The 27,279-nt window shown below is 44.1% G+C and overlaps 1 protein-coding gene across 1 annotated transcript in view; it reads left to right on the top strand.

The window, feature by feature from the left end:
- Positions 1–27,279, top strand: part of LOC311240794 (dual specificity mitogen-activated protein kinase kinase 6-like) — a 71,322-nt gene that overhangs the window by 40,691 nt on the left and 3,352 nt on the right. Inside the window, exons 6-12 of the mRNA XM_084329378.1 lie at positions 8,390–8,509; positions 15,381–15,497; positions 16,213–16,264; positions 16,378–16,496; positions 19,316–19,393; positions 19,601–19,740; positions 19,884–19,929. Of these exons, the coding sequence (XP_084185504.1) occupies positions 8,390–8,509; positions 15,381–15,497; positions 16,213–16,264; positions 16,378–16,496; positions 19,316–19,393; positions 19,601–19,740; positions 19,884–19,929 (672 nt within the window). The remainder of the gene's footprint in view (positions 1–8,389; positions 8,510–15,380; positions 15,498–16,212; positions 16,265–16,377; positions 16,497–19,315; positions 19,394–19,600; positions 19,741–19,883; positions 19,930–27,279) is intronic.

Here is a 27,279-nt window from a genome sequence, read left to right as displayed (position 1 = left end):
CAGTGCGGCCTCCACGCACTTGGTGAAGATGCGGGGAGCCAGAGAAAACCGAACGGCAGCCTCTGGTACTCATACGCTAACCCTGCAAAGGAAGCGTAGGTAAGCCCTAGGATGGAAGATCGGGGATGCGCATACGCATCCTACAGGTCTATGGAGGAGAACCAGACCCCCACCTGACAGTGTCCAACAGGTAGGAGACGATCCAAAAAATGCTGAACCTTCCCATGGGACAGGTCCAGCCTGGGTCTTACACCCCTCCCTCCCGACTTCTCGGGCAGAGAACACTGGGAGGAGAACGCCACGACGATGGCTTGCTTCGTCCACAGAGATTGGATCTCGTTGACCAGAGCTGTCACTGCTGGAGACCCTGACAATAGGGTCTGTACCAAACCTGAAAACAGGTGGGGTTGTGTAAACACAAGTCCCCGCCTCAGCGTTCTCTCCATCCACCTCGACATATGGTACTGCCGTAGTCATATGTGACGACACTCCCAACGCACCCGCCGTCACGTGGCGCAGGTCCGCCAGGAACTGTAGATAGTTGGCCCGGTCCCCCCGCTGTGCTGTCAACCCTGGAACCGTGCGAGGAGCGCGTTCCGTGTCGGAACACCTGACCCTGACACCACCCACGAGGCAATCGCACCCAAGGGGGAACCCCGACAGAAAAGGGCCGGTCTGATATGGGGGGCTTCCGATGAAAAAAGCCCCCCCACTGAACACCCCTCCAGAACATGCTGAAGGAGTTGTTCTGCAGCCGGACATGCAAGGTGTAAGGCCCCCATGGGTTCCTACACACCGTAGCCCTGCAGTGATATTACTACCACCCCAAATCATGTGAGCTGCGATCACTTGCCAATATTTCAGGAGTGGGAGGCACCAACATGATACCTGGCCTGGCGAAGGCGAGGCCGGGGAAGCCCGCACTGTGTGCCTCAAAAGGTTTCGAGCCCCCCTGCTGACAACACTTAAGTTGACAGACGTAACACCAGGCTCAACCAACACAGTTCAAGGTGTGGGAGCCGCTTGACAGCACAACATTCTCACGGACAGACCCAGGCTCAGCCATCAACTGGGTGTCAGCCCCTGTCCCCATGAGAAGCGAAAAGGGGGGCCGCCCGCGCATCAACGAAGGCACGCGGCCCGCAGCCAAAGGAAACAATCAGAGCCCACTTCTTCCGCTGGTGTTGAGGAAGGGAGTGATCGGAGAGCGGGCTGCTCGCGGCAGGACGGTGACGGCTTGTTTGTTCAAGCCGAACCCATCCTACATGGCCGATCCCTCGGCCGCCAAGGCTGTCGGCCTTGTGGACACCTGTCGAATCAACGCCCAGGATACCTCTGGCGGGGGAAAACATGGCCGCATGTCGAGGGCCTCGTCATCGCCGCTGACAAGGCCGTGCTCTCTCTTCTTCTGGCTGCGCGGTGTGAGGCGGTGTAGGGCCTAGGACAATACCGCCCGCGCTCCAGCAGAAGACCAAAATCCCCTGCGGAGAGGGGAACCCTGAGCGGTTATAGCTTGCGGCTGGGTCAAAGCTAATAACGTCAACAACCTCGCGCGATGTGTCGACGTCGGCTGGCCCTCAAGGCCCCTCCACCAGACACCATTTTTTTTATAGAAAAAAACAGCAATTCGAACACAGTTCTAATCGTTGCCAATTCCATTGATTGATTGATTGATTGAAAACTTTATTAACAGATTGCAGAATGGGTACAATACAGTACAGCTCAATACACACAATTGTTAAGGGGATGCAGACCAGAGAAAGACTTTCGTCTTGTTTACATCAGGGTCCCCCATTTTCAATTCATCAGGACATATATGACATACATGACATACAGATAGTCAGTACTGCTACATCTATACATTTATGACATACCGTGGCGGTACAAGCCTTAACAGCCCACCAGCCACTCGCCAGGCTGACCCACCCACGGTGTCGGCCGGGCGGGGCATTGTTTCAATATATCAAAAACAAAGGACTGATGTTAACACGGAGCACCAGTGGTGATTGCAAACAGCAACCTCCACTGTGGTGTGCACCATGAAAAGGTTAAATGAATAAAAGAGCTAAACCACAAAATACTGTAGAAAGAGCAAACCCATACACACAAAGTTAAGGGGAGACGGACCAGAGCGAACTAGTCCCGCCTTCATTCAACACATTCACAACAGGACACCAGCCCTAGTTTAGCCCATTTACCAAAAAGGTAAACAAAGCCCCCCCCGCACTACTCCCCCAGTACACCGATTGACCGTCAGTATGAATGGTTGAGAGGAGAGAAAACTGTAGCAAGACAGACCTTCTCATAGCAGAGTGACAAAACGAAACAATAGCCCACTACACAGGGCCGCCTCACGGGTTGGGGGGCCTCGCGTCTAAACACGCACAGGGCCTCACATTTCTCCCAAGCGGCCCTGCCCTTATACTACTGCAGCCTAGCGCGCGGCGATGTGGGACCCAGAACAACAATTGCCTGCGCAGTGCGCACAGACACGCAACATGTTTACCATGTCGGCTGGACCCATAGCCCCACTACCCGACGCCAACCCAGATGGGAACACCGTTCAACAAACCCCGCCGGAACACAAGGTAACATACCTGGCTAGGCAACCTAGCCACGGCCTACCCTGTTGTCAACCCATTTACCCGAAAAAAGGTAAATAGGACTCAGCAAAAAAACCCACAACAGCTACCGACTGACCTTCATTGATGAACCGGGCAAGAGGAGGGAGAGTGACAACATCTCACGGCGGAGACATTAGAACAGCGTAGCAATTAGCAGTAGTAATAGCATGCGGCATTAGCGATAGCATGTAGCATAGCATTAGATGTTTTAGTAGCACGTAGCACGCCCAAGACAGCTTGGAAACCGTTCCCTGCAGTGAACGTTCACCAAACCATCCTGCCCCCGGCGCCAACACACAACATGGTTGTGTAACAAAACAAACCAGCATTACTAACACTAATACCCATGCCTGAAGACACAGGGCCTACCTGAGTACAAGCTGGCCCGACAGCCAGTCTTGTACAGCTGAACCTCGATGTGCTGTCATCAAACGAGGAACATCAACATAGGCCCGTCGTGTCGCCGAAAACATGCGTCGAAGATGCCAGGGGCCAGCAACCTCCGGTAAGCTTTCAAACATTATGACTCTGATCTTTTCATCCTGCTAGTTATCGTATGGTGCACGCATCCATTACGCTGGGACGAAAATAGAGGAAGGGTGTTTGGTGACTAGAGTCACTGCTATATGGGCGGTGCCACCATGGGGGCGGGGCCCCATACAGGTGGGGTGCATGTGTTTTTGTTCGTGGGAGATACAATAGGTATCATAGGAGATAAGGGATATCTCATAAGGCTCAGAGCGGGACGCGAAGCAAATACGATATATAACAGCATTTGGCCCCTGTTCATCAAAAACAAGATTTCAAGCAGCGTCGACCAGGCCAACTCCTTTTTCATCAACAACAAAACAATTAATAGCAAATGGACCTTCAGGTCCTTTTCTGGGTGGGTGATCACGTTCAATCCCGCTACTTGGGGTCTCAATTCATGGGTCGTGCCAAAGCGGTGGATCTACTCCCGAGAGAGAAGTCAAAGTAAGAAATGTTACCGTATCATAACATTTGTTGACTGATAACAGCCACGTCGCATAATATGTAGTAGTGGCCTAAAACTGTAACGTTACTGGCAGAAAGATGAAGCTCTCTATCACTCATCTTCCATAAGAGTGACGTTAACGGTAGTTTGAGTCAGAGATACCTCAGCGAGAGATGGAATTCTAGCTTACATTAACTAACGTTATGTGCTGGCAAAATTTGTGATTTATAATGCAGTTGGTTGGTTGTGATGACAGACACATATTTAATAGACCACAAATATAGCAACAATTACATGTATTTCTATCAAGTACCTGGATGGCCCTGTATTGATTTCATGATTAGGTGACAAGCTGTAACATAACATTGGCAACTCATTAGATAATTATAATTTTCTCAGGAGGTAGAGCGGTCGTCTGGTAATCGGAAGGTTCCCAGTTTGATTCCCACTCCTCCCTGGCAGCGGGTCAAAGTGTCCTTGAGCAAGACCCCTAACCCCTCATTTCTCCCGATGAGCAGGTTGGCACCTTGCATGGTTGCCTCTGCTGTCGGTATGTGAATGTGTGAGTGAATGGGTGAATGTGAGGAACAAAATTGTAAAGTGCTTTGGATAAAAGCCATAATGCACCATTTACCATTTTAATAATATTACACACACTGAGTAGGATGTACTGTAGCTGTGGACACATGCTCTCTCTCTCTCTCTCTCTCTCTCTCTCTCTCTCTCTCTCTCTCTCTCACTCTCTCTCTCTCTCTCTCTCTCTCTCTCTCTCTCTCTCTCTCTCTCTCTCTCTCTCTCTCTCTCTCTCTCTCTCTCTCTCATACACTCTCTCTCATACACAGTCATACACAGTCTTGGATTCTATTATATGTTGTACCACTGTATTGCACATCGTCGCGGGCAAGACCACCCGCATTTCATTGTATACTTGTATGCCGTGACAATTAAAACTCTTGACTTGACTTGACTTGACTTGTCTCACACACAAGCCTAAAATGAAACTTTCTTTTATGTGCATGTGTATTTTATTTAAAATATTGTTGCTAGTCGGGGCGCTCCAGTAGCACACCACATAGCGCGCTGAGTCGCGAAGCGGTCGTCCTGGGTTCGTTTCCCAGTCCCGGCTACCATTTGCCGCATCTCTTCCCTACCTCTCCTCCTGTTCTCCCTCTCTCCCTCTGTCGGTCCTGCGCGGCCAGAAAAAGCTGAAAATGCTATAAATAAAAGTTTAAAAAAATAAATAAAAAACAGGTATTTTTCACTGGCACTGTGACTATCTCTAGCCGGTCCCTGCCAGCACCTTCCTCTGCATCATCCAGACCACTCCTCTGTCTCCTCCTCCTCATCATTCTCTTCTCTCTCCTTAACCCTCTCTCCTCATTTTGCTTTTTTAGATGCAAAGAACCTCTATGACCGACAATGTCACTAACTCACTCAGCCAGTAATTCACGCAGTCATTCACTCACAGTTTAGCCACCCTGCCCCTAATGGCGACTAACGGACGATGCACTTTGTTGAAGACCAGTTCACTTTGCATCTATGACACTGAGTCCTTGTTAAAATAATCAGCCACAGACCATGTCATGATGTTCTATACCTAAGCAGATATTTAAGCATTACATCACGCGCAGGAGTGGTTTGTGAACAATAAACCATGCCTAGGGGTGGTTGTTAGGCCCGAGGCGCAGCCGAGGGTCGTTAGACCCCCCTAGGCATGGTTTATTGTTCACAAATCACGACTGCAAGTGGTGTAAAGCTTTTATACAACTGCCACATTAATCCAACCTTATTTCTATACAATAAACACACATTAATCGAAGATTTATTGAAAAAACCATCCGCCAGAAAAAGTAGTTCCCACAACTACAAAAAAGACAATTTGCCTCCATGTGGAAGCAGCTTGAAGTGCATCCAACCAAACTAACACATCCAACTGTGTATTATTGGAATGATTGAGAGAAGTTGCCTCATGTGGAAGCAGCTTGAAGTGCATCCAACCAACTAACACATCCAACTGTGTATTATTGGAATGATTGATTGAAAATTTTATTACCAGATGCAGAATGGGTACAATACAGTACGGCTCAATACACACAATTGTTAAGGGAATGCAGACCTACTTTCCATAGAACTTCATTCTTAGATGCTTCTATAGAAGGTAGGTAAAACAAATTAAAAAGTTTTCTTTGCCCTATAGGAAAAAAACGTTTTCTTCACCCTATTTTTTTATTTATTTTTTTAAACCTACTGTAGAGGGCCTAAACTTAACCAGTTGGAAACCAAGCGTACAGTAATAAAATTAGCAATCAATCAATCAATCAATCAACTCAATAGGCCATGCTCACTTAGAACAGCGCAGCACCCAGCTCTCTCTCTCAGTCTGACTATCCCCCGCGTTGCAGGCAGAGTGTGTGTGTGTGTGTGTGTGTGTGCGTGTGTGTGCGTGTGTGTGGGTGTGTGTGTGTGTGTGTGGGGGTGTGTGTGGCGGTGGGTGGAGACTAGAGCGAGCGCTGACAGTCGAAAGGAAAAAAAATTTAAAAAAAAATTGAAAATGAATCAATCAATCAATCCGCGGTTTTTCTTTTGTTACAGAATGATTCAAGACCCATCAATTACATCATCCAACATTGTTTAAACGACTAAGACATTCACTGTGACAGAATCGCTTGATATTTAGTCGTTTAGTCGCTATCAACATATCCATTTGTAAAGATTATTGTCCACCTTCTTGTGATCCGGCGGAGTGATGTGATGTGGTTCGGTTGTGGGCGGGTCCTGGGCCAGCAGCGTGGAATTGTTGCCAATAAAGACGTGTAAAATGACTGTTTCAGCCAATCAGAATCGAGAAATGTGCATGCCGTTGTATAATGTGATTTTACAGTCGGGTCCATAAATATTTGGACATTGACACAATTTTGGCTCTGTACACCACCACAATGTACTTGGAATGAAACAATCAAGATGTGCTTTTAAGTGCAGACTTTCAGCGTTACTTTGAAGGAATTTACATCCAAATCAGGTGAACAGTGTAGGAATTACAACAGTTTTTACATGTGTACCCCCCTTTTTAAGGGACGAAAAGTAATTGGTCAAACTAACAATCCATAAATAAAATGGTCACTTTTAATACTTTGTTGCAAATCCTTTGCAGTCAATGACAGCCTGAAGTCTGGAACCCATAGACATCACCAGATGCTGGGTTTCATCCCTGGTGATGCTCTGCCAGGCCTCTACTGCAACTGTCTTCAGTTCCTGCTTGTTCTTGGAGCATTTCCCCTTCAGGGAAATGCATGCACACTTGGATTCAGGTCAGATTGACTTGGCCATTGCATAACATTCCACTTCTTTGCCTTAAAAAACTCCTTGGTTGCTTTCTCCGTATGTTTCGGGTCATTGTCCATCTGCAGCACTGTGATGCACTGTCCAATGAGTTCTGGATTTGGCTGAATATGAGCAGATAATATTTCCCAAAACACTTCAGAATTCATCTTGCTGCTTTTGCCAGCAGTCACATCATCAATAAATACAAAGGAACCAGTTCCATTGGCAGCCATACATGCCCACATCATAATACTATCACTACCATTCTTCACTGATGAGGTGGTATACTTTGGATCATGAGCAGTTTGTTTCCTTCTCCATACTCTTCTCTTCATGCTGGTACACATTGATCTTTGTCTCATCTGTCCATAGGATCTTGTTCCAAAACTGTACAAGCATAGATAGATGTTAATGTTTTTTCTCTAACTCTAATCTGGTTTTCCTCTTTTTGAGGCTCACCAATGGTTTAGTAGAAGTAGTAGTCAACCCTCTGTATTCAGTCTGAAGTCTTCTCTTGATTATTGACTTTGACAAAGATACGCCTACCTCCTGGAGAGTATTCTTGATCTGGCCAATGGTTTTTCTTCACCAGGGAAAGACACAGTTGTTGTACCATTACAATTGTCGTCATCCACCACAGTTGTTTTCCATGGTCTTCCAGGTTTTTTGGAGTTGCTGAGCTCACCAGTGCATTCTCTTTTTAAGAATTGAAACAGTTGATTTGGCCACACCTAATGTTTTAGCGATCTCTCTGATGCGTTTGTCTTTCAGCTTGACTGATAGACAGCTCTTTGGACCTCATATTGAGTGTTGACAGCAAATACCACACTTGAAATATACTCTAGACCTTTTATCTGCTCATTGTAAATGAAATAATGAAGGAATAACACACACCTGGCCATGGAACAACTGAGCAGCCAATTGTCCAATTACTTTCCATCCCTTAAAAAGGAGGAGGCACATATATAAATTGTTGTAATTCCTACGCTGTTCACCTGATTGGATGTAAATACCCTCAAATTAAAGCTGAAAGACTGCACTTAAAGCACATCTTGATTGTTTGATTTCGAAATTGTAAAAATTGTGTTGATCAAATATTTATGGACCTGAGTCACCTGACTGATGTGTATTGCCCAGCCGTTGTAAGAGGCTAGAGGTTGGATATCTGTCCAGTACCAGGCAAATATACGGTATTGTTATGGAGGAATTTCCCCACTGATAAAATTCAATGCCCACTTTCAACATGTCAAGAGTTCACAAGCCAATACCAAGACCCAGAGTTCACAGCAAAGATGATACTTTAGGATTAGGACTCAGAATTGTCAGTCGTTCGATACCTTCAGAAACGGAGGAAAATATGAGTTTGCTTAATATAAATGTTCATGATTTAATTAGTGTTGTGTTTCTGCTTTCTGACGTCGTCTCGGCTGATCAGGGCATTCTTGTATTTGTTTGTTTGTATTCCCAGAGGATCCGGGCCACAGACAACACCCTGGAACAGAACAGACTCCTGATGGACCTGGACATCTCCATGAGGTCCGTGGACTGCTTCTTCACAGTCACCTTCTACGGAGCGCTCTTCAGAGAGGTGCAGACTTTGTACAATACAGTACAGCTCAATACTCAATATGTCTTGTTTACATAAGGGTCCTCCATTTTCAATTCATCAAGACATTTATGACATATACAAGACATACAAATATACAGTACTGTGTAAGAAAAAGGGATAATAAAAAAATATATACATCCGAAGGGGAAGAAACTGTACATTGGAGGTGGTTGGGGGAGGGGATTTTGACAATTACCGGGGCCAGTTTATAATTGCAGCTATACCCGTAGGTGCTCTTTGAGAGCGGTTTTGTAGGAGGGTAGGGATTCACATTCCTTTACGGCTGTGGGTTGGGGCATTTCACATTATTGTGGCATAATTGCTAAACGTGTTTAGTCCCTTGTTTGAACCGAATCTGGGTTGAACATGATTTGTGGAACTCCCTCTGGTGTTGTCGTGGAATTCATGGACCTTTGGGAAGTATTTCGACATGTACATGGGTATTGTAACTGAGGGGTTACAAAACCCTGACTGTATTAAAGATTGTGATAGATTAAACCACTGCTAGTTATGTACTTTAATTACTGGCCAGACAGTACATCAAATATAGATGGTGAACACCCACAAGAACACGGCATTGACAAAGAAATAGTATTTGAGGGTATTTTATTATTATTATGCAACATTAGGTTACAGAATGAGAATTAGGGTCGCGCTTGTATGGCGAAGAATATGCGTAAAGTCAGTCAATAGCATGAGTCACTAAGAATAGCAGGAATCCTACGATGGGTCTAAGTTGACACCACCTGTCGTATAGTAGCAACTATATAGGGCAACACTGGTACCGCCTGGAGACAATGGGTTCCCTCCGGGGGTGTAAGGCCTGGAGGGTAGAGGAATGTTCGGGTACTCAGTCTGATTCAATGAGGAATAAAGAGACTCCAGGTACAGGAGTCGGTCCTTGTAACTCCCTTGATCAGCAGCAAAGCAATAATTGTAATCCAAATGCTCGATAGCATTGATGACAGCTAGCCAGCCTCCGTCCACGAGGCCAGCCCGAGTTGTAATCCTCACGAGGTTGAATCCCAAACGATAGTGGAAATCAACGATGCTCTTCTCCGGGTAACACGTTCCAAATCAATATAATCCAACCAGTAATGGTTCTGCAATCGCCGACGCCGATTCTCCTGTGTACATGTCCAACGGTTATCCGCCTAGGACTCCTCGGGTGTGGGCGACGTATTTAGGCCACACACCCTGGCTAAGTACACTAGCTAAAGACACGACGAACCGCTGGGTAATGTTACACACGAACGAACTGTGGCCGCACGATATACAATAAATGAACGACTATTTACTTCACATTAGATCAGGTCGAAATCGACGTTACTGCATTAAACTCTGACACTTTACTATTCTATTCGCACGTGGTTCTCAACGCTCTGTTAGACGCACGGTTGCTCACTTCACTGCACGTTGACTCGGGATGAACAACAACTCTGCGCACCTGCGCCGTATATATACTTAAGTGAATATCTAGTCCCAAACCGCAGTCTTTGTCTGGTATCAATACGCTGTCTCCGGGCATGTCCTGACATGCCTGAACTTGTCTTTGAACCTGGCGTTGGGGGCCTGCGCGCTGGCGCCTAGGGGCGCTGTCCAATAAGGAGAGCGAATATTACTCTGGTTTGAACGCAGGTAAAGGGATATTCCGTGTATATATATAAATAATATACAAAGTATATCAAACAATAAAGGTAGATTCTCAGTTTAATCTGGCCCTTCACAACAGGTATCTTAGTGGTGTAGTAGTTTATCTTGTAGACCAGGCCCATTGCCAGTTGCTGTACTCTGTCGTCTACTCTAAGCCATCCTAGATTAATGTCAAGCATGTTTGTAGGGTGTTTGGATTGTTATTGAATTGTATAGCACTTAACCACGTACAGATCCAGGGTCCATATTCACAAACACTCTCAAAGTGAAAGTACTGACCTAGAGTCCGTTTCAGTCAGTTAGTTTTTTCAATAAGGTCATGATGGGAGTGTTCTGGTGACTACTGCTACTCTAAGAAGTTTTGTGAATTATTATGGGCCTTAGATCGGAATGGGCCTGAGAGACTTTGAGGATGGACTGTATTCCAATCAGCCAAAGAGTAAACCATCTACAGAGGTAACTGTGTTGACGCCTTTACAATCCACATATAACAACTAGGCAAGCAGACATGTGTTCTTACACTACTGTTCCAACAGGGATGTGCACACAAAAGGTTACAGGTGGCAGGCAGTTCAAATATGTAGCAATCGGTAGGCTATGAAAATATCATCTCTAGAAATTCACGAATGGCGTCAAAGTGAAACCAGTTATCTGCTGTCTATAGTGATGTGTGCTTGTGCTAGAGGTCTAAGCACTCGCCTACCACCGCAGATACCCAGGTTAAATTCCCAGTAGCGGTACTTCCGGCTTGGTCAAACGTTCCAACAAACAATAGGGAGGCGTAGTCTGACGTCACTTTAGTTTCCCCGTGTGGTCCACCCGTATAGGGATTTATCATTGGGAAAATGTATTATCGGCTATTGTAATAATTCTGCCTCATGAATATTGGCAAGCTTTCCATTTCTGCACAAAATGAGTTCCCTTCTATCACTAACATTATTGTTTAAGCATTTTTGGTTGAAATAGAAAGTTATTATAAGGTTTTTAATTTGTCGTTAAAGAACTACACTTACCAGTAGAACGCCTGTCGTTCAGTGCTGTCGCCTAATACAGCCAGGAGTCTGCGCTGTGGTGAAGTCAGTCGACTCAGCAGCGCCAGAGTGAAGTGTAGTTCCTCAGTCAACGAAAACGTAAACATTGTTATTTTGCTACTTTTACGATTTAATTGTGAATTGTTTCATGTTGAGCTATAGATTGTGGATGAATACACACAGAAAGGTACACCATGCCGATGTTCATGCTTTATTTGTTTTAAACGAGACGATTTAGAAATGTGTCCATTGGAAATGCATTGCAATTTCAAGTGAGGTGGACCGTGTGGGAAACCACAATGACGTAACCACTACACCTCCCTATAGGCAGTGTTGGCGGTTGGGAAGCCGGAGAGGTCCTGGTTGTTGCATTAGCGACACCTACTGGTCGGTCAGGGCTACTGTTCAGCAGGGAGGGGAGTGGCTGTTTTGGAGGAGACGTGTGGTAGTCTACACACCCTCCCCAGACCGACAGAGGAGACGTGTGGTAGTCTATACCATCCCCAGACCGACAGAGGAGACACATGGTAGTCTATACCCTCCCCAGACAGACAGAGGAGACACATGGTAGTCTATACCCTCCCCAGACAGACAGAGGAGACACATGGTAGTCTATACCCTCCCCAGACAGACAGAGGAGACACATGGTAGTCTATACCCTCCCCAGACCGACAGAGGAGACATGTGGTAGTCTACACCGTCCCCAGACCGACAGAGGAGACACATGGTAGTCTATACCCTCCCCAGACAGACAGAGGAGACACATGGTAGTCTATACCCTCCCCAGACTGACAGAGGACTGAGAGGAGACATGTGGTAGTCTACACCCTCTCCAGAACGAGAGGGATAGTGCGATGACCAGGACGCTTAATCATTTTAGGCAACCAGCTTGCGTCTATCCACGCCCCCGCGGCGACGCGGCAGCTCAACTGGTTCGCCGCCTTGCTGACAAGTTCGAATCACTTAAATTTTTTATTTTTATTTTTTTAACATGCATTCTTTCGCCGGTTAAGTTTAGGCATTCTTTCGGAGTTGGTTAAGGTTAGGGTTAAGTTTAGGCATTGTTTCGGAGTTGGTTAAGGTTAGGGTTAAGTTTAGGCATTGTTTCGGAGTTGGTTAAGGTTAGAGTTTGTCGCAGAGCATGGCAATATTCTTTCGGAGTTGGTTAAGTTTAGGCATTGTTTCGGAGTTGGTTAAGGTTAGGGTTAAGTTTAGGCATTGTTTCGGAGTTGGTTAAGGTTAGGGTTAAGTTTAGGCATTGTTTCGGAGTTGGTTAAGGTTAGAGTTTGTCGCAGAGCATGGCAATAGAATGCAGCCTACAGTATTTCCGCACTGCCGCTCTCTCGCGCTGCCGCGGTCACATGGGCGTCCTGGCCAATCAGAGAAACGCTGAACACAAGTTGGTTGCCTAAAATGTTGACGCGACCAGGACCATGACACATATAGGGAATTAGCATAAATTGGAGAGAAAATGGGATAAAAAACACACAAAAAGAAATGGTGATGTGTGCTTTTATCTGCATTTTGAGGAATCCGAGCAATCAGATGTCGGTATGGATATTGGAGACTCATATGAGGGGTATTCCAGAAAATGGGATAAGCAAGTAATTTAAATACATGATAAACTGGAGGAAATCCAGAATTCTCAGAAAATCTCAGAAACCGAGATTGAAGTAATTCCGTCTCAATAACGATTGATTGATTGAAAACTTTATTAACAGATTGCAGAATGGGTTTTGATTGATTGATTGAAAATGTTATTAACAGATTGCAGAATGGGTACAATACAGTACAGCTCAATACACACAATTGTTAACTGGATGCAGACCAGAGAAAGACTTTCATCTTTCCCCCATTTTCAATTCATCATAACATAATATGACATACATGACATACAGGTAGACAGTACTGTTACATCTAGACATTTATGACATACCAGATCTACAAATATACAGTACTGGGGGGGGGGGGGGGGGGGGGGTTGGGTAGGCAGGGTGGGGGAAACTACATTGGAGGGGGTTGGGTTTGGACATTTACAGGGGCCAGTTTTGAATTGCAGTCTCTCGTAGGTGTTCTTTGAGAGTGGTTTTGAAAGTGGGTAGTGATTCACATTCCTTTACGGCTGTGGGTAGGGCGTTCCACATTGATGTGGCATAATCAGAAGAAGCTTCTATCCCCAGGCCATCAGGCTGCTCAACGAACAATAAACACTATGCAACAACCATCGGATGCACACAGCACCCACACGCACACACTCACTTAAACAAACAACACACTGCAGCACCCACTCTCCACACTTTAGATCACACAAACACACTTTATATTTATTGATAAAGGATTTGCACTACAACTCGTACACCTACTGTAAATTGTACCTAAATTGTACCTCATTCCATTTCTGCTTTGCACTATAAAGTATTGTATATTAGTACACTGCATAGTATATTGTATATTATATGGTAACTCAGTTACGTCTATTCTGCATCGAACATTGTACATATGTCTATACTGAACACTGTGACCTCATTTTTTACTTCTAATTTACATGCTATACTATGTTATTTTATTTCATACTTATCTTGTCTTGCACAGTCTCTGGAGCGTAACAGTAAGAAGCATTTTGTATAAAAGTATTCTGTACTTCTGTATGACAACTATTAAAGAAACTTGAAACTAATTGCGAAACGTGTTTAGTCCCTTGTTTGAGCCCAATCTGGGTTGAACATGATTTGTGGAGCTCCCTCTGGTGTCGTGGTATTCACTGACCTTTGGGAAGTATTTCGACATGTACATGGGTACCTTAGTGGTGTAGTGTATCTTGTAGACCAGGCCCATTGCAAGTTGCTGTACTCTGTCGTCTACTCTAAGCCATCCTAGGTTGTCAAAGTGGGCAGGGGTGAGGTGGGTTCAGGGCCCGTGAGCGGATCGGCGCAGGCAAGATAAATCCGCTCTTCGCTCTAGACGGCTTGTTCCACTCCGCTAATCGCTCATGTTGACCCTGCCCCCAAGTCGCTCTCCGCTCGTTCACCGCTCACCTTGAATCGAGCGCTCCCCGCTCCACATCGCTCTGCAGATTTTTATTTATTTTTTTTTTTGGAGCATGATGTAAATTTGCTTGATTTGACCAAACTACAACAGTCTACACCCCCTGGGCCCCTTAACAATTGTTTGTATTGAGCCGTATTGTAATTGTACCCATTCTGCAATGTTAAATAACGTTGTTTATAGCTCTACTAAGCGATGATAGCTAGCCTAGCCACAATGCTATGGTCGCTGCCATTAACGTTAGCATGTAAGCTAACGACAACAACAATGGCGTCATATACTTTTTCTAACAGGATGTGAGTGACGGTTCACCCTTCTCATTGGTTGAAAATGGCCTTCATGTTTGTACATCGCCATCTGTTGCTTTGGCATTGTACTACATGTATATTACATCAGTGTTAAACCACTGTGAGCGGCCCGGAGTGGATTGGAGCGGAGGAGAACTCTCGCTCCGGACGTCGCGCCGACCCATTTTAAAACCCACTCCGTCGCTCACGTCAAAACCGCCCGCTCCGCTCACACGCCGCGCCGCTCACATGGCCTGGGTGGGTTCTAGGAGTAAGGCCCAGCAGTAGTCTGACCAGTTTGTTTTGAGATGTTTGTAGCCTTGTTTTTAGGGCCTTTGAGGTGCTTTGGTACCATGAGGTGCAAGCCTATGACAACTTGTGCTCCAAAGCGAACCTGCTAGCTAGCGTACCCGACAGGTTAACTTGAGTTAAAAGCTGACAAAGCCTTCAAAACCCAGGGTTTCAGCCATCATCATCATGGCATGTTCCTTACTAGGTATTTGTAATCCTGTCGATCTCTCTGTTGGACAACGTTTTCTCCATGAAAGAATCACTGGACCTCAGGTAGACGTTCTGTTGTGTCCAGACAAGTATCTTTTTAGTCTCGACATATGTTCAGCTCTGGATCATTTATGGAAAGGGATCTACTAAAGCCTCACGTCTGCTGTGGTGTGGATCCACAACACACTATCTCTGGATACCATATGCATGTTGCGGTTCTAAATCGTATGCCTTGTTTTCCAGTATTACCTGTTTTTGTACAGTCATTGCATGAGGGTGTCTGTCGTCCGTCTCACCTCCTGGTCGTTTGTTGCTCGACTCCTGTGTTCTCAGGGTGACGTGTGGATCTGCATGGAGCTGATGGACACGTCTCTGGACAAGTTCTATAAGCAGGTTATAGAAAAAGGCATCACCATCCCTGAGGACATCCTGGGCAAGATCACTGTAGCGGTACGTTCACGACTCCTCTTCCGTATCATAGTTCTAGATGTGAACGACCTCATGGACCGACTCACTCACTCGCAGTTCTCCACTCTGCCCCAAGTGGTGGCTCACAGATACTTCATATAAGACCAAGTTGCATGAAGATGGACTGAGAGAGAATGAACACATACAAGTACTCACAATATAATGCATGGTTACTGCCATATAGAAGGTTTAGTCCAAGATATCTACTTGTCATTTCACTCAAAGCACTGCATTATAAATCAATAACAAAAGGTTGTTAACTAAAGGAACATAACATAATGTTTCCATAAATGTTGTTACTAACTTTTCTGTCTCAAAATAAATCTGTCTTAATATTTATGCAACAGACTTGTCTTATTTAGACTGGTCTGACAAGAGAATGTCTTAATCCATGCAAGAGAATGCGTTGCATAATATGACACGGTGTGTCATATTCTATTTCTATTTTTTTACTTATCTATTTTATTTTTTATCTAGCACACTCTCAGGAGCAGAACAGGAAAAAGCATTTCATATAAAAGTATTCTGTATTTTTGTATGACAACTAATAAAGAAACTTGAACTTGAAACTTGTCCTTGTTCATCCCACTGTTCATCCCACTGTTCATCTTCACAGTCCTGGGTCACAGCGGTCTGATCTAATCTGTTATCTTCTGCTATCTATCCACAACTCAACCTCTCTCCTCTTTTCTCTCAGATTGTCAAGGCATTAGAACACCTGCACAGCAACCTGTCTGTGATACACAGAGGTAACACCCATGTCGCTGCAGATTGTTGTCAAAGCAAAGGACATTGCGATGGCAGGATATTAGTATTTCTGCTTGTTGATCTTTCTCCCCCACCGTCATACTTCCCTCTGCAGATGTGAAGCCCTCCAACGTTCTCATCAACACCCAGGGCCAGGTGAAGATGGGTGACTTCGGCATCAGCGGTCACCTCGTGGACTCGGTCGCCAAGACCATCTGTGCATGGTACATGGCGGTAAGTGGGGAGGGTAGAAATGGAGAGGGAGAGGCCTCTGGTATGACGTGGATGGGGTTTTTAGGACCAGTCTGGAGTCGCAATGACTTAATTCACTAAGTACAGAAAATGTACAGGAAGGAATTTTATCCTGGCGACACAGAGGCGTGTCGACACACTAGATACTGACACACACAGGTCAAGGACAAGAGGACCTTGCAGGACAGAAGATAAGATGGTCTGGGGACTAGATACAGTGCTGTGAAAATGTATTTGTCCCCTTCAATGGTCAACACACATAGACACAGTAGTAAAGAAGGCGAAACAGCGCCTCTACCACCTGAGACAGTTAAGGAAGTTCAGAGTATCGGGGAAGATACTCCAGTCCTTCTACTCAGGAGCTGTAGAGAGCATCTTGACCGGAAACATCACTGCCTGGTATGGAAACAGCACGGCACAGGACAAGAAGGCCCTACAGAGAGTGGTGCGCTCAGCCGAGCGTACCACGGGTATTGCGCTACCTCCCCTGCACGTTCTATACAACAAGAGGTGCAAATCCAGAGCCTGCAGGATAATGAAAGACCCCCACCACCCCAATAACAGCCTGTTCCAACTGCTGAGGTCAGGCAGACACCTGCGAACCCCAGCTACTAGGACAGAGAGGCTTAGGCTCAGCTTCTTCCCCCAGGCCATCAGAGCCTTGAACAATGAACATTGAGTGCCACAGAACACTGAACTATCCACACACAAGCACACATGAGCACACACACGACACGCACGCTGTGCACGCTCACACACTAGCAGCCACTTTAACACTTTAACATGAGCGGGCACACACTCATGCCGCACACACGCACACTTATGGCCAAAAGGAAAGGCCACTTTAAATTAGTATAACAACAGGAACAGTGTATTGCACTACTAAAGCTACCTAGCATGTCCTATATGCTCTGTAAATAACTATGTACAGATACCGAGATGTCACACCATGTTACCTGTTACCTGTTTATTGCACAATGTTGTTTTTTATTGGATTCTATATATGTTGTACCACTGTAATGCACATCGTTGCGGGCAAGACCACCCGCATTTCATTGTATACTTGTATGCCGTGACAAATAAAACTCTTGACTTGACTTGACTTGAGGTAACATTAAATATGAACAAAAAAGGCTATAAAATTTAAAAGGTCACCACTGTTTGATTTTACACTCAAAATATGAGAGAAATCTAATGTTTAATTGACTTTATGAATTGTGGTCATTCATATATTCATGATATATGCTAATAAAGCAGAGACCAGCACCCCTCAATACAATTGGATGGGACTTAATGGGATTAGTCTACAGTGGACAGAATATAATCGGAGCAGTATGTGGTTCACTTATGGGCGCCGTTTGAGTCCATTTCATACACACTGCAGGATATGTAGTTGACGTCTGGGTGTTATTAAAGTCCTGTCCCTGAAGGTTCAAAGACAATATAAAGCATCACCCTCATGTCACTATCAAGTGAAAATACACATAGGTAAACATTTGAGTGACTTATTATTTGTGTCCTATTTTACTATAGAACTACTATTATTCTACCCCATGCAAAATCAACCCGTATGCAAAGAACGGTTTTATATAGGGCTATCAGGACATGGAATTGTCTTCCAAGTGACATACGTGACATAAGAGGTGTAGCAAGCTTCAAAAAGAAATTAAGATCTTACATGTGAGCCAATAATAATGATAATGTTGGGTAATGCAATATGTTATGTTACCTTATATTTTTATATATTCAGATATAATTTGTATGCGTGTTAATGTTGTTGTGTTTCCTCGGTTTGTACATCTTGCTATGTTTTAAGTGTATTATGTTTTAATTGTAGATGTTGTAATGTTTTAATGTTGTTTCGGACCCCAGGAAGACTAGTTGATGTCTTGGCGTCAGCTAATGGGGATCCTTTGCTAATAAACAATAAACAATAGAAGTCGATGGAGAAATGGTACAGGAAAAAGTCACTGAAATCACACCACGCCCGTTTCAGCGTAATGATGGAGTTGAACAGATCCATGTAGGCTACATAGAACAACACATTATGACTCTGGTGCCTCGATGAGTTGTTTAGGAACCAAACCTGTATTCTAGTCCTTTCAAAAGACACCAATAACTTTTTGGAAAGCAATCTTGTTTGTTTTTTATTGTATTAATGTTGATTTGTATTTATTGTTATTTAGTCGATTTCTGAGCAAATAAACATGTGCTGCCCAGATAAATATTGTAGCCTTAAATGGGCACTTCACCCAAAATAAAAAAAACAAACAAACACACCTCTTTACCTGGAGTGCTCCATCTATCCAGATGATTCAGTGACTTGTCTAGTTTTGGAGATATCTGCTGTCACTCCCAATACAGTGGAGCTGAATGGCACTCTGGTGCTCAAAGAGGCAAAAAAAATGTCTTTCCAGAAATCATGACCCGGTTACTCAAGATAATCCAAAGACCTTGTTGTGAGCAGTTTCATGTAGGAACTATTTTCTTCTAAAGTACAACCGCCATATATTATTAAGGGTGTGTGCTTCAGGAGAAAATAGTTTCTACATGAAACTGCTCACAAACGAGGTATGTTCATTGTACTGGAGTGACGGCAGAAATCTCTACGGAAGATATCTCCAATACTAGGCAAATAACAGCAAAACTATCTGGAAATGATAGATGGCACTCCGGGTAAGACTTTCACACAGTACTGTATACTACATACTCAGTGGCCACTTTATGAAGTGCACCTAATAAAGGGGCCACTGAGGTGTGTTGTGCATAAGAACTGACGCATTCTGTTTCCCCTGCATCAGCCTGAGCGGATCAACCCTGATCTCAACCAGAAAGGCTACAGTGTCAAGTCAGACATATGGAGCCTCGGAATCACTATGGTGAGTCACCATCACTCTGTTGCAAAGGGTTTTGAATAACTGCACCCCATTTGAATAACATTCCAAATGATGCAGGCATTGATAAACATTGAACCTATCACAAGTCACGACATATGCCCGCCACATAGCTGTATTCTGTTCTCTCGGCAGGAAGTGGGGGGGACTTGCGTGTGCGTTTAACCTGGTCTTTTTGTCTGTCCCTTGTAGATTGAGCTGGCCATTCTGAAGTTCCCCTACGACTCATGGGGAACGCGCTTCCAGCAGCTCAAGCAGGTGGTGGAAGAGCCCTCTCCACAGCTGCCTGCCGACCGCTTCTCCCCAGAGTTTGTAGACTTCAGTTCCCAGTGGTAAGCCTCTCACTGTCCAGGTCTCTCGCTCAGCTCCCCGCGAGCTCGTCCCAGGGCCACCTCACATCTATGTTTTGGGCCTATTTAAATCATATAGACATTATGTTGTTTGATTTAGTCTGACATTCTGTTCATCTTCACAGCTTAAGAAAGAAGCCCAATGAGAGACCAGCCTACACAGAATTAATGGTTAGTCTGTATTTTGCTTTATTTGATTCATTTGTTTTTGTTTTGTAGATTCCTATGAGATGGCTATAGATTTGAGTAGAGTGCATTTTGATTTGACTGGTGTAGAAACGGCGTCCGTGTTGCGTCTGACGTCCAGTGGACTGTTGTACTTGCTCTTGGCCACAAGAGGGCAGGCTTGACCAAGTAATTAACCCTCCATGATTGTGATGTGTGTATTTCAGCATGTAAACAATAATGGTTGAGCAGCTTCTCATGCATGTTTATCCAGACTTTCCATATCTTGCGGTCAGCTCCCCTGATATGAAAATGGGATCCTTTCTCAATTAAACTAAAATCATAATGGTGTTTAATCACAATTCTTGTACAGAGGCCATTGTGAAGGGCTATGCAGCACACAAGTTTCACAAGTTTCAAGTTTGTTTATAAACAGATTAAGGAGTAAACATTAGTAGCATACAATGTGAAAAATTTACAATTTACATGTGATTTAAAGTCACAATCTGGGATGTGATTTACCAAAACCTTGGGTCTATTCATAAGTTTTCTTTCCTGAACAAGTTTGACTTGTAGATGGAAAGCTTTCTAAGAATGTGTTGTTTTTATTTCAGTGTTTACAGACATTCCAGATGTAAACAAACCCTTTAACTCTTTCAGGGCCGGCGGGTCTAGCCATCTTTGTTCCTACTGCGCCACCGCTCTAAGAGATAGGGATGCGTGGCGGTGTTTGCAGCGCTATATCTATATTCTAGCTATGGAGACAATACTATGGCTCATTTGACATCAACTATCCATCGTTCAACATGTGAAAAAGGATACATTTCTTCATGTATACGTTCACGTGTTATACCGTGGTGAATATTGTATAGTTTAGGAGTGATCCGGGCTAATTCCTGAAAAGCTGAGTTATAGGGCGCTATATGAATTCTGCTATAAGCGTTGGCGTTTCTTGCCTGGACACGCTACTATTTCCTCTTTTTTTTTATCCACTTTTTCTCCTTATTTTCTATTTTTCTCCCATCCCAATTTCGTGTATCCAATTCTCCCCTCCCCTGTCTTGAACGTTGCTCGACTATGCCCCCCACTGGTCGGTTGTAGAGAGGATAGAAGCCTTACATCACGTGTTCCCTCCGGCACACGAGGAGGCAGCCTGTCACATCTTTTCGCCTGCCAGCACGGACTCTCATTGGCGAGGTGTAACGCATGGGAGGCTCACACTACCCTCGCCACTTCCTGTCTCTGCTGTGCAGGCGTCTCCCAACCGACCTGTAGGGGTCGCTGTCCACAACGTCCAATCCCCACCCATCGACTTCCACCCGCTGACTCTGCCAAATGAGCCTGTACGACGGCTGGCCCAAGCCAAAGGCAATGCTGAGACTGGGATTCGATACCGGAGTCTCTTGCATTGGTGACGAGCACAATCTCCGCTACGCCACCCAGCCGCCTGACACGCTACTATTTCCAAATCAAATGTATATAATAGGTATTATGTTTCATCATGAATGCATGAAAGGGGGGGGGGGGTTCGTTTTTTGATGCTTTGATCGTCACCAACGGCATACATTTTTTTTTTTTTTATACTTAAATTTTTATTTTCAGTTTTTTGATTTACAAACAAAACATCCACATACAATAATACAATTGGCGGTCGAAATTATAAACGACAGTACAATACAATTCGATAGATAAGAACTAAAAGATATAGCTGATATTAGAAAAAATGTATATCAAAATCGAATGACGAGTTGACCTAAAATAAATTCACTAAAGGGGAAAAGGAAAAAAAACACAGCAAAACAAAAACAAAGAAAAGAGATAAACAATACAAAAAATAATAATAATAATAATAATAAATAAAAAAAAAAAAAAAAGTGACCATCTAAAGTGGTCGCTATTCTCTAGTCCGAATCTTTCTTTCAATTTTTGTAGAGTCTGGATCTCCCCTCCTTCTGTCATTGTACATATTGCTGTTATGCCCCCCCTCTCCCATCTTTTGAACCCATGATCTTCTTTCCCTGGTTTAAATTTGTTGTTGTGCGTTATCCATCTCAGTATCTTGGTTTCTTTTTCTAGCTTGTATTTCTTTACTATCTTGTTCCATATATTTATAGTGAATTTGGTAATTGGGTCTATTAGTTGTTCCTTTCTTCTGTATAGCTCCCTGTCTCCTATTAGTGCCTGCACTTTGAGTCCCTCATTTTTTGTTTCTATGTCTTTCCATTTGGCTTGATAGTTCTCGTTGCACCAACATGTTACTATTATCAGCTGTGCTGCGTAGTAGTAATCTTCTAAACTAGGTATTGCCATTCCTCCTTTCTCTTTTGGTAATTGTAGAGTCACATATCTTATCCATGGCCTTTCCCCCCCCCCCATATGAATCTTGATATCTGTTTATTCCATTCCCTGAACTGGCTTTGTGGTATTAATATAGGTAGAGCCTGAAATAGGTATAGTAACCTTGGTAATATATTCATCTTTATAATTTCGATCCTTGAGCTAAAGTCTAGAGGCATTACTGTCCATCTTTCTAGGTCTCGTTTGATTTTCTGATTAATCTGTGTATAGTTTGCATCGTATAGTCCCTCCACCCCTCTTGTAATATTCACTCCTAGGTATCTGATCCTGTCCATATCCCATTTAATCTTGTATTTGTCTTTGATCTCTGTCGTTGGGGTGTAGTTCAATGTTAAGGTCTGTGTCTTTGTTACGTTAAGTCTATATCCTGAGTAATATCCATATTCTGTCAGTAAATCCATCAGTGTCGGGAAGCTTGTGTCTGGTTGTCTCATATATACTATCACTTCATCTGCGAACAGTCCTAATTTATGTTCTGTTCCCCTTATCTCCACCCCTTTGATGTCCTCGGTCTGTCTAATTAGTTGAGCCAGTGGTTCGATGAATATATCGAAGAGCGTCGGCGAAAGACAACAGCCCTGTCTTGTAGCCCTCTCTAGTTTGATCCGGTCCGTCAGGTTGCCATTTACTTTAATCCTTGCCGTTGGTTCTTGATATAATGCCCTAATTGTTTTCATCGCGTTTTTGTCTAGTCCAAATTTCTCTAATAATTTATATAGGAATATCCAGCTTACACTGTCGAATGCTTTTTCTGCATCCAGGCTAACTAGTACTGCACTTCCTCCTTCTTTTTGTATCTCCTCTACTATCTGCACTGTCTTTCTTATGTTGTCCTGTGTTTTTCTTCCTTTAATGAATCCGGTCTGGTCTTCGTCTATAATATCTGGCATAAATGTCTCAAATCTTTTGGATATTATCGATGTATACATCTTGTAATCTACATTAAGTATGGACACTGGTCTGAAGCTACTACATAGTTCCTTATCCTTCCCTTCCTTTGGAATCGTAGTAATTATGGCTTCTTTCCATGAGGGTGGCATTGTTCCTTTTTTCATTGTGTGTCTAAATTCTGCCTCTAATATGGGCCTCAGTTCCTGTCTAAATGTTTTGTAAAATTCCGAAGGGAATCCGTCGCTACCTGGTGACTTATTGTTCTTTGCTTTACTGATCGCATTTCCCACTTCCTGTTCTGTTATCTCTGCATTTAATATTTTGTTCTGTTCCTTTCCTATCGATGGTAAATCGAATTTTTCTAAGAATGTCTCTATCTCTTCTTTTCCTGCCGCTTTCGGTTGTGTGTATAGTGTCTTATAGTATTCTACAAATGTCTTCTCTATTTCAGCTGGTTCTCTTAGTAACCTGTTTGTGTTTGTGTCTCTTATTGTGTGCAGGGCCGCCTCAGGGGGTGTGCGAGCAGTGCGGTCGCACAGGGCCTCGCGGGAAGGGGGGCCTCGCACAAACCCCCCCCCCCCCTTTTTCTTTTTTTTTTTTTTTATATTTTGCGAGGCCCCCTTCCCGCGGGGGGGGGCGTGAACGACTCATTGCCAGACGTGAGCGATTCGACTCATGCTCACGGCAATGAATCGGCTCTTATGAACGAGTCGCTCATGACCGACCCATCACTAGCGTCTGACTATTTCGCGCGTGCAGCATTGGAGGTTATGCCAGCCAAGATGAAGAGGACATCGTTCGGCAGATGGACTGAAGATGAAAGTTGTTGCATGTTAGACAGTTCAGTCAGGCTAGCCATCCCGGCTAAAGACAGGGACAGCTAGTTAGCTTTAGCTACGTTATAATATTGAGTGCTAACGTGTGGTTCAGTCGGGATATAGCCATGATGATGTCGGCTAGTAGCTAGCTTAGCTAAAGGCTAACTAGCGTTAGCTAACCTAGAGACAGCGCGTGCAGCATTGTTATGCCAAGATGAAGAGGACGGTCGTTCGGCAGATGAACTTCGTCAACTCCACGCGGTTGTCTCCATCCTCTTGGACGTTTGGTGAGTTTTTAATGCACTCTATTCTATTCCCGCCGTGGATATCTCTCTCTCTCTCTCTCTCTCTCTCTCTCTCTCTCTCTCTCTCTCTCTCTCTCTCTCTCTCTCTCTCTCTCTCTCTCTCTCTCTCTCTCTCTCGGGAGCCAAACGGGCCGACTAGCTGTTGTAGTACTAGTAGCTAACGGTGTGTGGCCTGGTGTCAGCACCTGGTGCGAGGGAGGTGAGCTTGGTGTTTCATTATGAGAATATCTCCATGCTCAAGTCGGCTATAGTCCGCGAGGGACTTGTTGCCGGCACCGCTATGGTAAACACCACTCTGTAGTGGGACGTGTATTGCCTTCTTTTTCCCCTCTCTCTTCGTATGAGAAGAGGAAAACACAGCGGCTGTCTGAAGTGTTGGCCTGTATTGCTTTTCTCACGTTGTACAGTTTTTCAGTGGTAGCCGCATAGCTTGCTTCTGCGTTAGCTAATGGTTAGCGATAGCCGGGTTGAGCTAACTGTTAGCCAGTTAGCTGTTTAGCTACGACGTTAGCTGCTCGTTTTCGCTCGGCTGGGAACGTTAGCTTGATGCTATCAGTTAGCCTAGAGTTAGCTGTTAGCTTGTGCTACGACCATTGACATTAGCCGTGAGAATAGCAGGCCCTGGCACTCTGACTACGACATCATCTTTGACAGAAGATGTAGTCGGGCCTGCACCATGACAAGGCTCCGGCCATAGCTTCTTTTTGTCCCGCCAGCGAGAGGCCTTTCGTCAACGTGGAGACCTGTGTTGCGGCCTTTCGCCCTGCGTTCCTTGGTGCAGGTAAGATGTCCATTGGACATTACCCCACTCTTCCTTCCTTCCCCTCTCGAATGTTTGTTAATAACGATGTTTTTTTCCAGGCAAAACATATGTTACTTCACAACATTTGGAGATACGACATGTGCTGTGTGTGAATTGTCTTGGTCGTTTGTGTAGCTTGGGTAGCGTTGGCCAAAGCTGTGTGTGGCCTGGTGTCAGTACCTGGCTACTCTATTTGCAGTTAGCCTATTTAGCTGATGTCGGCCATTGGCTCCTTGCTACTTTGTTTTCTCTGGTATAGACCCTCTTCTCTTTGGATTTAAGTGTTGATCTTTGTCCTTTTGGATCTATGTATATTCATGTTGCCTTTGTGAAGTTATCTTTTCCTTCTGTTTTGTTCTTCCATTAAAAGTTGAATTCCTTTAGGGGCTCATCTTTGCTTATCTCTCTCATACATGCTCTCTCTCTAACACACACACACACACGACACACAGACATGCTCTCTCTCTCTAACACACAAACACACATGCTCTCTCTCTCTCTCTCTCTCTTTCTAACACACACAGTCTGCCTATGGCGGCCTTTCTCGATGGCTAGGCTGTGCTCGCTGAGTCTCTAGTCAAGGATCTTCAGTCACAGTGCTCAGGTATTCTGCCACTGTGTACTCTCTGTTTAGGGCCAAATAGCATTTCAATTTCTTTCCAATTTGTCTCTCTCTCTCTCTCTCTCTCTCTCTCTCTTTCTCTCTGTACACTGTATATTGACTGTAGAACGGGAGCTCTCTCTCGCTCTCTCTCTTTTTTTTTACCTTTTGGGGGGGGGGGGGGGGCTCGCGTTTAAATCTCGCACAGGGCCTCGCATTTCTCCCAGGCGGCCCTGATTGTGTGTATTGTATTTAGTTTCTGTTGTATTCTGATTCGTCTAGCTAAGAGTCTGGTCGCTCTCGTTCCTCCTTCATAGTATGTCTGTTTCACATATCTAGCCTTTTTCTCAATTTCTGTCAGTAATTCTTTGTTTATCTTTTCTCTAACGTCTTTTACTTCCCTAAGTGTCTCTTGGTTCTTTGAGTTTTGGTGTTTTTTCTCTAATTCTTTCAGTTTCTTTACTAAGTTCTGGTATGTCTCTATTCTGGCCCTCTTGAGTAGTGCTGCCTTTGCTATAAATTTTCCTTGTATTACTACCTTCATTGCATCCCATAGAATGTTTGGATCTACCTCTCCGTTATCATTTTCCTCTCTGTATCTTATTATGTCTTCTTTTACTTCGTCTACTAAGCCTTTGTTATTCAATAGCCCTATGTTCAGTCTCCAGACTGTGTTTCTCCGTCTACTTTTCAGATTTACTGTCAGATATGTTGCGCTGTGATCTGATATGTCTGTTACCCCTATTCTACAATCTTCTACTCTGTATCTGTCCCCTGTTGTCATGAGGAAGTAATCTATCCTTGAATATGTTGTGTGTGGATGTGAATAATGTGTGTATTCCCTGTCTAGTGTGTGTGTTTCTCTCCATATATCCGTGATTCCTAATTCTGTCATTTGTATATTCATATATTTGCTAATGTGTGTTCTCCATCTCTTTGTGCTTGTCGTGTCCATGTCGTAATTCAATACTACGTTGAAGTCTCCTGTACAGATTAAAACGCCTTCCCCTTCCATTGCTATAATATCAAAGATTGTTTCAAATAGGTATTTCTCACTGTCTGGGGGTGCATATATATTCATTAATGTTACCATTTGGCCTTCCATTTTCCCCTTGGCCATTACATATCTCCCCTCTTTATCTCTCACTTCTTTAATCAATTCAAACTTCACTGCATTCTTAATCAATATAGCTACTCCTCTCCTAAGGTTCTGTTTAAAAGAACTATAAAACATATTCTCGTATCCGAATCTCTTCAGTTTTTCATGTTCTTGTTGTATTAGATGGGTTTCTTGTAGAAAAATAACCTGTGCCTCCTCTTTTCTAAGCTTCGTCATCACCTTACTCCTTTTGATTGGATTATTCATTCCATTAACATTCAGCGACATCATCTTAATACTTTTAATTTGTGTCATCTTTCCATTCGAAATGATCTCCCGTTCTACCCATGTCACATAAAATAATATTTGTAGTTGTAGCCACTGCTAACTCTACTCGACTTACATTCAAAGAACTATAATAAACATTTACAACATTCACAAAGTTTGACAATTCCATGGTGTCAGAGGTATTTATTTTCTTT

This window comes from Notolepis coatsorum (assembly GCF_963971535.1).
Source record: "Notolepis coatsorum genome assembly, chromosome: 14".
NCBI classification, from domain to species: domain Eukaryota; kingdom Metazoa; phylum Chordata; class Actinopteri; order Aulopiformes; family Paralepididae; genus Notolepis; species Notolepis coatsorum.
This window is presented reverse-complemented; position numbering and strand designations above follow the sequence as displayed.